This window comes from Ceratotherium simum, chromosome 14 (genome assembly GCF_057802395.1).
Source record: "Ceratotherium simum simum isolate JZ-2026a chromosome 14, ASM5780239v1, whole genome shotgun sequence".
NCBI lineage: Eukaryota > Metazoa > Chordata > Mammalia > Perissodactyla > Rhinocerotidae > Ceratotherium > Ceratotherium simum.
The window spans coordinates 43,547,949-43,564,215 of NC_141913.1; the positions used below are offsets into that span (position 1 = coordinate 43,547,949).

At 35.6% G+C, this 16,267-nt stretch overlaps 1 protein-coding gene across 11 annotated transcripts in view; it reads right to left on the minus strand.

Moving 5' to 3' along the window:
* TCF4 (transcription factor 4) overlaps positions 1-16,267 on the minus strand; it is a 352,006-nt gene that overhangs the window by 116,326 nt on the left and 219,413 nt on the right. For 6 of the 11 annotated variants that reach the window (XM_004422560.3, XM_014781432.2, XM_014781438.2 and 3 more), the window contains 2 exons: positions 10,956-11,085; positions 10,423-10,472 (listed from right to left, as the gene is read on the minus strand). The exons of 2 other annotated variants lie outside the window; for them this stretch is intronic. In XM_004422560.3, the coding sequence (XP_004422617.1) occupies positions 10,423-10,472; positions 10,956-11,085 (180 nt within the window). The remainder of the gene's footprint in view (positions 1-10,422; positions 10,473-10,955; positions 11,086-16,267) is intronic. 3 more of the 11 variants (XM_087439265.1, XM_087439261.1, XM_087439260.1) reach the window with 1 other exon arrangement.

Consider the following 16,267-nt stretch of genomic DNA (forward strand, 5'->3'; position numbering starts at 1 on the left):
ACTAGGTGTCTTGGCCTGTTAGAGACACTACTGTAAGGAGAAGAGATACAGAAAGCACTTGCAATGTTTCATAATTTCAGAAAAAGCAAGTGACCTCCACCAGGGAGAATTCTTCTGCACGCAATTGAGAGCCTGATCTTCGTTTCCGCTCTGCTGCTAACTGATCTAGTAAGCTGCATGTTAAATTTTTCTCAAGTGCCAAAAGAAAGGTAGTTATCTTGTTGTTGATGTTAACAGTGCCAATGCTTATCATTATTATCATAAGCTGTTATCATTTCTTAGATATTTACAATGCATTAGGACTATGCTAAGCACATTATTTATATTCTGTCATTTATTTATCACAATATCCTTGTGAGGTATGTATATTTTCTTCATTTTTAAGAGAAGAATTCAAGGATATTATATCACGGGCCCAAAGTCACATAGCTAGTAAGTGGCACAGCAAGTAAAAACCTAGTTGTTCAGATTCCATTTTCTTAACCACTAGATCATACTGTCTCTATTACAGAAATGTTGTCCTGAATTGTCTAGACTTTCTAAGGGATCTGCCAGGGCAGAAGTTGTGCATTATAACCAGTGCATCACTCAGAGGTACTGAGAGTCATTCTACAGTGAAATGAAACTTCTGAATATTTAATTTATTTGAGATCGTCAAATACTTGCTAAGGGAACAACCAGGTTGTAGAGAGCTTTTTGGTTACAAAGTGTTCTGAATACCCACAGGCAGTATAGCCTCATGGTTAAGGACACAGAAACCTTGGAGACAGACCGCCCAGGCTCAATCCCAGCTCTGCCACTTACTAGCTGTGTGACTTCAGGCATGTTTCTTCACCCGTTTGTGTCTCCATTTCTTTATCCATGAATAAACAGTAGTACCCATCTCATTCGATTTGTATAGGATTAAATGATTTCAATAGATGCAAAGTGCTCAGTGCTTGGCACAGAATAAGCACTATGTTAAGGGTTTGTTATTAATATACCAACATCATCTCATTAAGCAGGCACTATTTATACCTGTTTTGTAGACCATGAAATAGGTCTGTGACCTAATCTAGACCACTGGGTGACTAAGTAGAGGATATTAGACATTAAATTAGAAAGATTTCTTTATTTCTAGTGCAGTGTTATTTCCATCCTACTATGCCGCTTTTATTATTGTATTTTTTCATCGGAAATATAGTCAAAGTAATACGCAGAAGGCAATGAGTTTAGCTTCTATGGGACAAAAAAGATGTACGTAAAACAAGACCCTTACTCTCTTCAAGGTGGCTACAAGTGAGTAAAGGCACTCTGCATCTCCATAATAAGCCTAAAGGACAAAGAGTCCCTGTGTTACACGGTGTGTTATTTTATTTCTTGAATGTGCAACTTTTTCAAAAGGCCAGACTTTTAACACACCAGGGCCATTCCCACAAATTGGGATGCGAGCAACACCACACGCACATCTTTAAACGTGAAGGACCTTAGTTGTGAAGCTTCACGATTTAAATAAAGGGTACATCGAAGAGAAAGGAATGTTCAATGTTAAGTGGTATGTCTAGTTTTAGTTTAGTTGACCAATATGCTTTGAGGAAGAACAAGTGAAGAAAGAAATGAATGAATGAACGAATGAAAACTTCTGAAAATGCTTTTCCCCCCTCCCACCTGGTGCTCCCAGTTTATTATAGGGCTCCACTTAACAGCTAGGTTGTTGATGTAATTTATTAAAGGGAAAACAAAGTAGCATTGTTTGTCAAATAATCACTTATGGGAGTTTGAATTTTGTAATTCCAACTATATGTGCCCATAATAAATATGCTTAATTCCATTTTCTTTTGCCCAGGACTGTCAATTAAGCTACAGATTATATGGGGAAATATCTTGTCTACATCTAAAAATAAAATTCATATAAAGGCACTACATGAGGTACCCATAGGTTTTGATAATAAAATTGCACTCATGAAGCATATGCCTTAGTATGAAATGGCAGAGTTTGTACCTTTTTATTACATCACAATACTTTCAAATAATACAATAGTTACAGAAATAGGTGTATTTTCTATTTAGCTTAATGGCTTAAAAAACTCAAACTGATTCAACAAGTCTTAATCACCAGGCCATAAACATTCCTTTAAAATCTCAGCTTCAGTAGTCATGAGACATGAGTGCTGCTACATCCATAGACAAATTTTATTTTTATCACCTCTGCTAACATCTCAAGTTATTAGACTTTCTTATGATAAAGCCCCAGTTTTTATACTCCACTTATTATTGAATTATTTTGTATTTCAAGTTTGTTTCATAATGAGCAAGCCAGAAAATATTACTGTACACTAGATTAATACACCTGAGCAACTGTGAAACAACCGTATTCCCCAAACAGGGTTACTTGAAAACATTAACGCTAAGAATCAGCCACCTACTTGAAACAGCCTTCTCATAGCAGCTAATGATATAATGATAGACCGTGCCAATCGGTAGAATGAAAGCCAGTACAATATTATTATAAGTATAATCCAGGAGGCATATTTAGAATGATATGGATCAGGAGGGAGGAAGCTGCTGTAGACAGTTAAGCACTCTTTCTCAGATGATATAAAAAATAATTGTTCCAAAACAGCATTTTTCTAAAATCCCTAGATGGTAACAGCAAGTGGTGACAGTGACAGTTTTTATATGTATGTGTGAGGAATGTACCACAAGGGTCATTTTTCTGAGAAAACATAAGTCTTTCTAATATGAGTCCATGTTTCACAATGGAAATGCCTTTTAATCACTATCGTTGAAAACACAACTGACATATAACAATATACCAAAAAGATCTCTTTACAATTTGCTACTAAGGGGGCTCACTAAGAAATGTCCATATTCTTCTGTTCTACTGAATACTCAAAATAAATGTAGTGAAATTTAATACACACACAGATCCTCTTCTGACTACTCTAGAAGTAAACGCTTATATATCAAGTTTCAACCGTAATAGCACATTTATGATTAACTAATTCCTCAGATGACAAAGACGAGAGAGACACAGTGGGTGTCACTAAACCAGTTAAACATAATTCTTAAAAGGTTCTTTTCCAAATCTAATTTGCACATGCTTTCAGAATTGAAATCTGTACTTTTCACCGAAACTTAAATCATCTTTATTTTCAACCCTGAAATTTTACAAAATGCAGAATCTTCTGCACTACCTTAATTTCTCTGAAGAGGGAGTATGAGCTCAAGTAAAGCATAAAACTCAAACAGCTCTGCACCTATGGAACAGCTGCAACTAACAAAAAAAAACCAGAATCATTCACATGCTGCTGTTTTGAGATAAAATAATTAGTCTTTAAAACTACAAATTTTGCACCGCATTTTATAAAAGCTCTTATTCCTTTAAAATGAGCACACTCGCATACACAAACATGCCCTGGGACAGTTGAGAGCAAGGCTGGGAATCTCAGGCTACTGCTCTGAAATGCAACTTTACGTTCAGTTTAAAAATTCAGTGCAATTTCTTTAAAAACAAAACAAAACAAAGCAAGTGTCTGCAAACAGCCTGACAGAATTTAATCTGCCTTAAGAAAATAGAAAACTTTGCAATGTTTGACGAGACACTTTCCTTTTAGGATTATTCCTACCTATTTTGAGTAAATCTTATTTAGTTCTCCAAGTTCTGTCTGACTTTGATTTATTCCTTTCAAACAAAACCTTGAGAATTGTTTGAAACCAGGAAAACACACCTTGGAAATGCAGAAACTGTCCGTGATAGGATATGAGAAAATTTTGCTAACTTAGAAAATACAACTAATGTTTCAATTAATGAAATGTTAAAAGTTAAAAACAGATATTCAACCAAATATTAAGCCAAGCATCTCTATCATTCCACAAACATAAAATAAATTCACAGTTAAGCCAGATGCTGCAGAACAAGTTTTTATGATTTCCAAATACATGCAAACCCTGTAACAATTCTCTCTCTAGGTAAAGCAGCCTTGAAGCGGCTTCTTAGATTTCTTAATAATTAAATCACTCTGAGTCCAAGACTTCACACCAAAATATACACTTCAGTGAAAGTGATTAAAAAAAAGGTTCAAAATAACAGTTCCCTGAAATGTATTTCTCATTTCTCAACAGATGAGTCCAGTTTTACACGAGATGCTATTGTTCCAGTTGTTGAAATCTTAACAAAAGTCCTGATAAATCTTTGCAGGTGAAATATTGAAAACTTGGTGAAAAATAAAAACACACGCCGGGGGAGAGAGATATTAGGCACACCACCTTAGAAGAGCTTGCTGCGTAGAAAAACCAGACAAAGCAGGCTGGGAAGGAAGGTATATCTATCGTGGAGGGAAAACAAGGTGGTTGTGTTTTGTTTGAGTGTTTGAGGAATATATCCTCCCATTTGTAAAGATAATCCCAGAAGAGCTCACAAATACACAAACCTTTCAACCATGGTTAACTTTTGAGTTTTTCTTCTCTCTTACATTTCTTTTCACTTTAGACTTAAAATATGAACACCAGAAGAAATCTTTTTAAGGGGGCAGGATCAGGTTTCAAGACAGACAGGATGGTGGAAGAGGGACCTCATTATTCCAAAATTCCAAACAAAAATATAGAAATCTCTTAGCAAATTCCTGAGAGAGTGGAATGCCTAATGGTATATATGTTGTATATTTACATGAATCTTGTATGCTTTTAAAAACATATTTAATGGAATAAAAACCCCCAATGAAAACTTAAATATAGCGATTCTCCTATATTTGTTTCATAACCAGCCATTCATAAAAAGCATAACCTCTCTAGCCTCTAACTACAATGGAGAGGATAAGATTGGTTTTCAAAGAAAAAATGTAAATGCTGAACTTTTGAAGCCTTTGGTTTAGCAAATTCAGTATTAACTGCACAAAAAAATAAATACTTTTTTTGCGATTAATATTTTCTCAACTTTCAAGGTGTTCCCAGTGTCATGTTATATATTCTGTGTCAATTGTGTGAATAATACTTTTGTCCTATTTGGGATGATTTAATTGCATTATCCTTCTCTTCATTCCTGCCTATACATATTCATAACTAATAAGCACAATTTTAATATCCAAACTTCACATTTCAATATCTTTAATTGGAAAATGGGCACACTAAATTTAAGGTTGACTATTGTGAGCTATCCTAACTCTTTTTTTGGGGGAGGGGGGAAGATCAGCCCTGAGCTAACATCTGTTGCCAATCCTCCTCTTTTTTGCTGAGGAAGACTGGCCCTGGACTAACATCCAGTGCCCATCCTCCTCTACTTTATATGGGATGCCGCCACAGCATGGCTTGATAAGCAGTGTGTAGGTCCACGTCCAGGATCTGAACCTTCGAAACCCTGGGCCGCTGAAGCAGAACGCAAGAACTTAACCACTACGCCACTGGGCTGGCCCGTATCCTAACATTTTAACGTAAACACCTACAGTTAAGACTTTTTCACAAAGTTATCTACCTCTCCAGGAATGAACCTTGAGGCATTCCGTCCTTTTATATCTTATCACACAATTGGTTACTTCTAGACTTTCCCACAGAGGATGGAGCCCAGGTGGCTGACTCCTAGTTCATGTCTAAATTAATACAAATTTTATTTTAACGAAAGTTGTATTACCACTCAAGTGAAAATTTTGTTGACATGAAAAAGTATCATTGTGATTTTCTTATGATCAGTTTCAAAAGTGATGGGGGAAATTAATGTATCTTAAGTACTGAGTTTTTTCAATCATATATAATTTCTGGGCCTCTAATTAGGAAACAAACAACTACCAACTTCTCTTTTAAACTGTGATTTCCTCAAGCATTTGAAAAAAAAACTTTTTTCTAAAAACATCTTAAGGTATGAACTCAACATCATGTTTGAAACTTTCAAATATGAAGGTTTTTATATAATGGAAAACACACAGAACAATTAATGCCATCAGCATTATCCACCTTTCCCTGACATTCCTAATAACCTCTTCTGTAAAAGAAAGTCTCATCCGGACTTTAAGATTTTATTTTATTTAAGAATTCTTTCCTTGGGCCGGCCCCGTGGCTTAGCGGTTAAGTGCTTGCGCTCCGCTGATGGCAGCCCGGGGTTCGGATCCCGGGCGCGCACCAGCGCATCGCTTCTCCGGCCATGCTGAGGCCACGTCCCACATAGAGCAACTAGAAGGAAGTGCAGCTATGACATACAACTATCTACTGGGGCTTTGGGGGAAAAAATAAAATAAAATTATAAAAAAAAAAAGAATTCTTTCCTTAAGAAAACTTGTAAATCTGGGATCTCGTACACACTGAGTTTTTATTTTTCAAATCCACCTAATGATTAACTCATATCTCAAATTTTCTTGGAGGATCGAAATCTTATTTTAGAATCTTTATGATAGTAGAAATTGTTGTCCTTAAGATCCATGTGTCCAAAATTATCTCCGGTCACTTAACACAAAGCTTGCCAGATCCTCCTGATTTTAAAAACAACAAACAAACAAACACAAAACAATTAACCTAGAAAATAGACGTCACTGTGAAGTGCAATTTGAAAAGAAGATCACTGGTGACAAGAGAGGCCATAAACTATTTCTGAAGATAAAACTTATTTTCAGAGAACTCTGAAGTTCCAAGGATTCCAACTGGGGATGATAGTGAGACTGAGACTGAAGTTTCAAAACCAGATTAAAAGTGGAGACAAATTCCACCAAAGTTTGAAATAGAATGGTTGTAGTTGTTAATAGTTTCTGCTTAAATGTATAGCATTTTGAAACAGCCCAAATTATAAGAAGATGAAGGCTTAATGTGTTGACATATTGGTGGGCACAATGAAGTTTCTGAAAGACAGTGTCTTTGTGTTGGTGTTTTTTCTGTGTGTTTGGAAAAAATATTTTAAACTGGCACAATGTGAAAATTTTCTGCTTTCTAGGTTTTAATGCTTCCATGTTAATTTCTAAGAATCATGGATCATTTTTCCCCAAATATGTGATTTAAGATGGTAGACTTTTCTCTGCATGAATTCATGATTCAATATGTATGATTATTACATTCTACAAAGAGAAGAAATTTGCTGGAAAGAGCAGTAAAGTTGAAAAATATTAAGTTTAAGATGATACATGGTTTAAAAAAAGAAAACGCAGATGCAGAAATTGAACAAACAAGAAGTTCACAATCTACAAGAAGTAGATTCAAGAAATTAGATAGGCCAAATAAATTCTGGCATCAACGAAAGACAAAGCTTTATTACTGAATTCTCATCAAAAGATAAGGGCTATAAGAAATGGGGATGTGACTGAAAGATCAACATACTAAAATCTGAACGGAGAACAGGAAAATGTCTTGCCGTACTAAGCAGGGCTCTTGTGGGCAATTAGACAGTTGTCATTTCACACAGCCTTTCCTTTAAAAAAACATCACCCTAGCCCTAACCACAGGCCTCTGGTCTCCAGAGGGGCAGACTTCCTCCCCTCCACTGCGCCTGTGCCGTGGACCCTGCAGGATGGTTCCTCCACCCTCCTATTGCTGTCATGCTTCTACAGTGACTTGAGGTCTCTAGATGCAGCACACAGTACAAACACATTCAAGGATCCTGCCAGATCCATGGCACGATGTTGGGCCAGGCTTATGTTTTCTCTCTCCCACAGATGCTGCAGTATTTTCAAAAACAGGGCCAGGCAAGCCCCTCGCTCTCCTGATTTCCTGTAAGATCCAGCCTAATGGCAGCAAAAGAAGTTCAGCCTCTGTACCCCAGTCATGTCATAAATAATATCTGATTACAGATGTTACAGTTTAAATTTTCTTTGTGTTCAGGTTAAGGACCCCATTCCAAAAAGAAAAAAAAAAAGTGAGTTGACACGAGAGATTGTGACAGATTTATTACTATTTATCATGGTAAATATGTATCGAAGAAAACATATCAATGTCTTATAGTCATAATCATTCCCAAAGAAACCTTATATTATCCCCAAGTTTTTATTGTGTGTTATAAAAATATTCATACATATTAAGCAAGTTTTAGAAGTACCTCTTATCAGATCAATATTCATAATTTTATCTGAGCTTAAAAAAAGAATAAGCATGGCAAAGGTCTAAAAATACAGCACTACCGGGGCAAAAGTGTTACAGTGCCTAATACAAACTGTCGCTTTACATCCAATTAAAATATATATTTTACGTGGTGCTAAGGCATGTGGATCTTGTTGTAAGCAATAAGCACTCCAATACATACAACAAAGCTAATATAAACTAAGTTAAATTGCTATTAAAACAGAGCTGAGGCTTTTTTTAAGTAACGACAATAAATAGATAATTGGATTCTAAAATCAATCAAACTAACTCATTCCTCTTGCTTAAAACAAAAAAACAAAAACAAAAAAAATCACAAGGATAAAATTTCCATTTCAATTGAATTTTCCTCCTTGTCTTTCAAAAACAGGGGCTCTATTTACCAAAATGTTCCTTAAGGCCCATTAAAACATTTAGCCAAGATAAATTTTCTAAGGAGAGTACATCCTAAACTGATCATCAAAAGCCAAAAAATTAAATAGCACAAACTAAATTTCCAACTCCAGATTTATTGGGAAGAAAGGAAAGATACTTTTATATTTCTGAACATATAACAACATATCAGCAACAAATAAATTGTCTTAATAGCGAAGAAAAAACTACACCAGTAGAATTTTCTATAATGGCCAGTTAGACCTAGGGAAATATTTTAAAATTTACAATGAATTATGAGAAACTGCTGTTGACAATGATTTAGCAGATAGATAATATCTAATATCACACCAAAGTACTCCTTAGAAATTGTGTAGATTTCTGCATAATCTTAGCAATGGAAAAAACCAACTAAGTTTATTTGAATATGAGGCGTAAATAGGGTACTACAGCTTTAAGTTTTGCACGCCTTTATAGTACAGAGCTATTCTATCATTTCAGAACACTCAAAGGTCCACTTATTGTATTTAGTACTGTCCGTATTAGGTTCAGGCATGTTTAAAATGTAAACAGCTGTGAGGACTATATCATTTGAAGTTGTCATAAAAGCTATTAAAAGCTAAAGTTTCATCTACATTAAACCCACCACAAACTTCAAGCTTAAAATATGCTTATAAAAACCTCAGGGGATAGTCAATTTCAATACAACAGAGAAATTCAAAGAATAAACCACTCAGTAAATTTTTAAGTGACTTATTGGTAGTCCTAAGTTTCTATTTTATACGCCACTGGCAGTTTTATTTACACACTATTTTTCTATATTTATGGATAATTTTGTGATGCTTCTTCAACATTACGAAGTCTATGATAATCAGCATACAAAATTTGTTTTTTTTCCTGATAAGACTTATTCTGATATATTCGCTTAATAATTTTTTGGATGAGCTGAACTGAAAGCAAGTCAAACACACAGGTGTTTGGGTTAATCTAATCTTAGCACATTGGCAAAACCTATTATTCTTCTAATTTATTAAAAATGAAATAAAAATAACGTGCAAGCATTGGTTGGTAATATGTGTTCAGAAATCTAAATACAATTTTATTTTAGAGTATAAGCATTCCTTTCAATGAATACTAGTGCCCTACAGAACACACAATTAAATTAAATTAAAACTATATATATTATATATATATAATAGGAAGGAAGGAAGAACAGAAAATAGGAGAAAGGAAGGAGGAAACAAGGAAAGAAGGGAGGAACTCATGTTTATTCTACCTAAGGAGGAAATTACTAGAAACCAACCAGTTCTAGACAAAATTAAATTATCTAGGAACGCAAATTTGAAAATATATATAAGAATTAAAAATAAGATATCATATATTTAGTTGTGATCACAACCAACTTTTGCCTTGTTGGGGACTGAAGGGACCTCAGCAACTCCTGCATATAGCGCCAGCTATTAAAAAGACCCAGAATGCTTTTGGTTACAGCTGGATTCTTCTAGTTGTCACCTGGTATTCCAGACGCAAATGGCTACTGATGCAGCCACCTTTGCAGCCTTTATTCAGTAACCTCTCTAGAAAATAGAGACATTCTCCCTGCACTCTGGGCTGAAACCCATGTAAATTTTTCCTAAATCCTCTCCACAAATCTCCTTTCGAATGCAAATCCATAAATCATCATAATACCAACAAAGAATTTAACCAACACACGAAACTAATACTCATTCTCTGGAAAGCTCTGTACAGGTAAAACTCCTCGAACTTCAGGCACCTTTTCAAGGCTCTCTTCAGAACTTAACCTGCCGAATATCAACACAACCACCCAGTCTTCCAGGATATTCAATTAATCACTCCAACGTGGGTCAGGTGGCTGGATGTGCAGGTCATCCATGCCTCATCCACGTTCTAGATAAACGTGCTGCTCGGGCGCCTGGAACCTCATTTACTCCTATCTCCCTCGCATCAATACAAAGCAGAACAAAATAAACAATATACAAAGCAGAAACAAGCCGTACTTACTGAAGATGGCAAACCTGGAGGAACTTTTCGAACTTTCTTTGTCTGTACCTCTGAAAGAAAATGAAGAGGCTGTGAGCTCCCCACATGCCCATTTTCCTAACTAAAACGAATTAAACCACAAAGCTATTTAGATTAGACTAGATTTTCTTAAATCGTTACCTTAGCAAAATGTCGGTACCACTATCACCTTTTATTCTGGCAGAAATCAAATTCTGCCTTGTCATAAAAATGAAGCTATTTAACTTTTTAACGCTTTGATTTTTAAAAAGATGCCTTATATGGCCAGCCAAGAGAAAACGAGAAACAAGCATACGCCAAAATAGTTCTCCTGCTACTATAAGTTGTTAATATCCCCTCATAGTGTACTACTGGGGGGAGTCACCAGGCTGACACTGGAGCAAAATTTTATGGTTTTGGGGGGATGGAGTGGGGGTAGGGTGAGATGGTGGTATTAAAAAGAAAGAAAGAAAGAAAGAAAGAAAGAAAAAGACTACTAACAATCACTTAGGCATTCAAATAGAGGAGTACCTTACCCATGGCACTACTGTGGAGAGGCCTCCTTCGGGGGTTATTGCTAGAATACTGATAATACTGGGAACCAGGTTTGGTGGGTGAAAGGGTTCCTGGGTTACCCATATCCATGTCACCTCCAAGGAGACTCTGCTAAAAGGTTAAAAAGGGAAAACAAACATATAAGGTTAGTTTTTTACATTCACTACCCCCCAACTGATTGTTAGTACTTAAACCAATGCAATAAAGAAAACAGCATCTGCTAAGCTGAAACAATTAAAACACAACAAAACAAAAAGAAGAAAAGGAGTCTAGCAAGCTAGCACAAAGTTTCTGAATTTTTAATTCTTTACTTTTAAGAGGAAGGTAGAAGGTGATTCCCTCTCAACAATATTTTAATCTTTTAAGACGACTGACATTTGAATTTTATAAGAAAAGGGCATTTATGGAAGACTAATGTTTTCTTTATCTAGACTTAGGCTCAGATCTGGGAACTATTCATGCCCTTCCTGAACAAGAACCAAAAAGAATCTGATTCTCCGAACGCACACAACTTCCTCTGGCTGCTCACATTGGGGGTGAGCGTGGATCCTCCACTGAGAACTCTGCCTCTCTGCATCGGCACAGCATGATCCTCCACGAATTTACACAGCACCCACAGAAGAGCAAATGCCAATCGAACCGGGAGGCAATTCAAATCCTCATGTTAACTTCCAAAATTACAGAAATAGCAGGCATCCTAAGCTAACAGGACCAAATTAAAGGACTTTAGAATGCCCTCTAAGGACTATCAGAAGCTAAAACACATCCCCACAGATTAAACATTTACCTGAACGCTAGAAAACTTTCACAAATATCATTAACTTATCATGGTGTGACAAATTACTAAACTTTCGAAAATGATGACATACGAAAGATTATATAATAATATTACATTTTCTAAAAACTACATAGAAACTTACCCATAATATATAAATCGCCTGATTATACTCTGCATTGAACACATTGTTCTTTTAATTATTCTGATATGCAAGAAAACAAGTGTAGATACTACCATTTATATTAAGAACAAATTTACTATTTAATAAAGAAATTTTAAAATTAAGTACTAAAAATCTAACTTTATCGTTACTTGTAATCAACTTTTACTGACTGAACTAATTACTGTCCTTGATAAAGTACAGAATGTGTTTTCCCTAATCTAAATTCTAATCACCATGTCACTCACAACAGACTTAGGGATGCTTCACTAACACACTATTCACATGCAAAATACTCTAAATAGGCCAATTATGACTCTGCCCCTGTTCCCTGGTTAACCCGCTGAGAACTGAAAAATTTCACAAGGCAGTCACCAACTAAAACAAAGGGTCCTTGTTTTAAATTAAGACAGTCTTTTTGATTCCTAAATAGCTCAACAAAGTGGCATGTCTTCTAGTGAAAGCAGTTGGTCAAATATGACCCATAAGCTGGAAAATCAAAAATTCAAACCTCCCCTTTCCACCACCATATAGCTAAATATCATAAAGACAACCTCTCTATTCCAAAGGATTTTTGTGAGTGCTGAATGAGTAATATATAAACAACTAATCAGCTACTGACAAGCTTGCCTTCACTGATTCCAGTTTAAGACTTTTTTTCCCGGGATACATAATAAACATTACTTTAAAACAAAACTTCAAGGATCGGATTTTAGGTTAGAAGCACATTTCCAGTAATAAACTCAGTGCGAGTATCTTCATATTTACCACATAAATACCTGACAAAAACCAGATCATTTACCAGATAAAAACCTGACATTCCATGCTCAATTACCACCTCTTCTGAACTTAAGATATCAAAATGCTAAACAATGACAAAGTAAAATATAGAACTCATTATAATAGTTTTCTATAAATCAGGAATCTAACAGTATAGCATCAAATAACTTCTTTATCATTTCAGCAAAGGCACTTAAAATTTTAGAATATCAACCTGAAATTTTATTCTTGGTAATTCTTATTAACAAAGTCTATATTTATTTAAGTCCAAGTCCAAGTTTTCTTTGAAATTTCCATCAATAAAGAAGTGAATGATTTAAACCACAATCTCCTTACAGTTTGTCAAATCTAGCAATGAGTTTTCATTTCATTGGAAAGAGGAGTTTGAAAATGATATTACTGATAACTCTGTATTCTAGACAGACACGACTCCCATTTCTTCAATTTTCTTTTTCTCAAATTATACAAAATATTCAGAAAAGGGCTGAGCAGATATGTTGAAATGCTTGCTTGTCTCTCTAATGAGCTTAACCATTGCTTAATTCTTGTTGGTCCTGGTGGCAAAGGTTTTCACTCCCAAGAAAGTAGATGCATTCAATGGATCAACATAAAAACAAACACGCTTGCTATCCTGTGTTTAGTAGCATTCACAATAGAGCTGTGAAAAATATAAAATGATAACTAGAAGATAGCTAACTGCCTCTAGCTGACCTTATCGTTGTTAATTTAAAAGAAAATGATTTCATGGGCCATCATGGTAAATAAATCACTCATCCAACTCTTGCATACGCAGCCAGATGAATTATTTTATAGTGACTTAGCATTAAGACCAGATAGCACTTAACATTTAGTGGCTCATGCTAATCTTTTTTTTTACAAAGCACATTCTTGTTTCTTTCTTTTTAGATCTGTTTGTTCCTTTTTCTTTTTCACTCAGACAATAGAATCATTCTTCTAAAGCAACAAAAATAAGCATTTCCTCACACTTCAGAGGGTCCTAGTCACCCCCCTAGGGAAAATTAAGATAAAAATATGTATGTTCTTATTGTAGAGTATACTTGTAAAATGAACAATGACCATTTACTATTGTTTGACCTTTACGTCACACACTTAACTCTGTATCAATGAGAAAGATAAAAAATTTTCCACCAGCTGAAAAACTTGGGTTTAGGAATTTAAAAAAGTTAATGGCATTCAATTTAACAGGGTAAATTTAATACTGCACAAAATGGCTAAGGCATTCATTTATACATGAATTTACCTAAATGAATATATATATCTGAAGACAAACTTATGCTTTATAAAAGTCAAGTTTGAAAGCTAAAGTCCACTTTAAAAACGGGCAAATTCATCTTTGCCTTAAACAGGGTTATAAAGGTTTTAGGTTCTTCGCATTGTGCAAGCTCATGCTTTGCGGTTATGCTGGGTCCCAGTAGAAGGCTGCCTGAGTCTGCCAGGAAACACTGGAAGCAAGATGTGGCATCTCGCAGAGCTAACCTGTAAATCTTAAACCCATAGTTGTAAACATTTTGTTTAACTGTCTGCAATGTGATGAGACGAACCCTCCCCTTATTCACTCATTTTCTTCCCAAGACAAACAATTTTAAGACTTAAAATACCCTAACCAAAGAATAAACTATGCTGACTTTGTCAACCAGGTTTAAATATTTTGGGACCCACTCCCTGCAACCAATCCTTCCAGCAAAGAGCCAGTCCCAACGCAGCCACTCAAATGCCAAATGCAGCTTTCTGCGAGGGTCTCTTTCAATTAAAATTTTTGTTTGTTTTACATCAGATCTGGGTCTCAGACTGTCTTTCTAACACATTCTCAACCCTGCCCCCATTCCTTTAAGGGGGAGCTTTTTAACAACCTTGATCAACCACTGAACTTTGCTTATGCAACCAAGAATGCAAACCATGAATTAAACTTGAGGAACAGAAAAGCAGCATATATCTCAAATTAGATTTATAACTGAATGGTAATCAAAAATAGAACTAACTGCTTAAAGCTTAAATTATCAACTTTTTTCTTGTTAAACTAAAATCATCTTGCTCTGAACTATTATTTCATTTCAGTCAGCACTTTAAATGTAATGGGTGGGTGGTACATTTCTAAAAAGGAAGATTATATTTACCCTTAATTATAGATATGAGTGAGATCAGAGTACGATGAATGCTGCTTTTCAGCTTATAATTAATTCATCTAATAGGTGAATGACCTTGAATTTCAGAGTTGGAATCTGGGAGAGAAAGAAAAGAAGAAGTAGGAGCAAAAAAATCTCTGGGGAAAAGCAAATGTGCCCCTGGTTTCTTAGGGCTTTCTCTGATTTTGCGTCACTTCCATTACGTTGTGATCCGATATCAGACACAACATCTTGGGGGGATGTTGCAGAACAGAGAAAAGCAGTCTCAGATGAAACCAGATTAAGCTCCTTTTCTGAACTATTGCCAAATGCTTGTGAGTCTAATTCATGTTTGGGTATTCTGGTACTCACACAGCTGCAATTCCATTCTTTCATCACAAACCTAAGTGATGTATAGTGGCTTTGTATGGCGAACTGACTCTACCAAGCCAGGAATTCTAGAAGGCTTTACGTTAATATGGAAATAAAATTCTGAACCACTATTAAACTTACAAATGCTGCATGGATGTATAGGTACCTAACAGACTCTGCAGTGCTAAGTGCAAAATAGACATTGAGAAAAACTACAAATCAGATTTAAAATACTTTTTTTAATTTATCACAACCGAGGTCATTTCTACATAGTTAATTCTGCACAGAATCGGGTTTTCAAAGACACTGCTGAATAAGATTCCTAACAGCCATGGGGAAGTTTTTGCAAATCCCTGTCGAATAGCTGCTGCTGAATTTGCCATTTTGACCACAGAAGGGCCATTGCTGACTTACTATACTAGCAGGAGGGGGTGATAATTTTGCTGCTGTTGGCACTTACTCTGCAACCTAGAATATATCTTGCACCAAAGGGCAATGAAGAAGACAATATTTCCACCTGTCCACTTTTGAACTTCAAAGCTCAAAATTGAAGGTCAGTCTTCGGCCAGTCTTTATTCCTAATACCAGAAGGGCTGAGAATGCACCTTGATAGTTTATTTTGATTTCTGTCCTACGCTTGGTTTCAACAAAAGAGGGCTCAGAAAACTTCGAAAGATAAGATGGCACGGATAACTTCCATAATCAGGGACTTAGATTGTTATGTGTAGAGAAACACCAATTATTGAAATTATCATTTAGCTAGGATTTTCTTTTAAGAACTTTCGATCAATGTTTTTTTATTTCTACTTTAAACATGTAATGCACATGGTAACAAACCAGAAGTAGAATCCAAGCCTCTTTAAGAAAAGAGGGAGGGCTTTGAGGTTGAACAGATCAGGTTGAACTCTAGCTCAGAAACAGACAAGCAGTGCGACTAGGACTTAGTTTTGCAACTGCTCTAAACCACGTTTTTTTCTCTGTAAAGAGGCAATAATAAAAGCTCTGTATCACAGAGTTATCAGGAGCAGATGAAACAACATATGTACAACAGCCAGCAGAGCTGGAGTCCAGCACACAGTT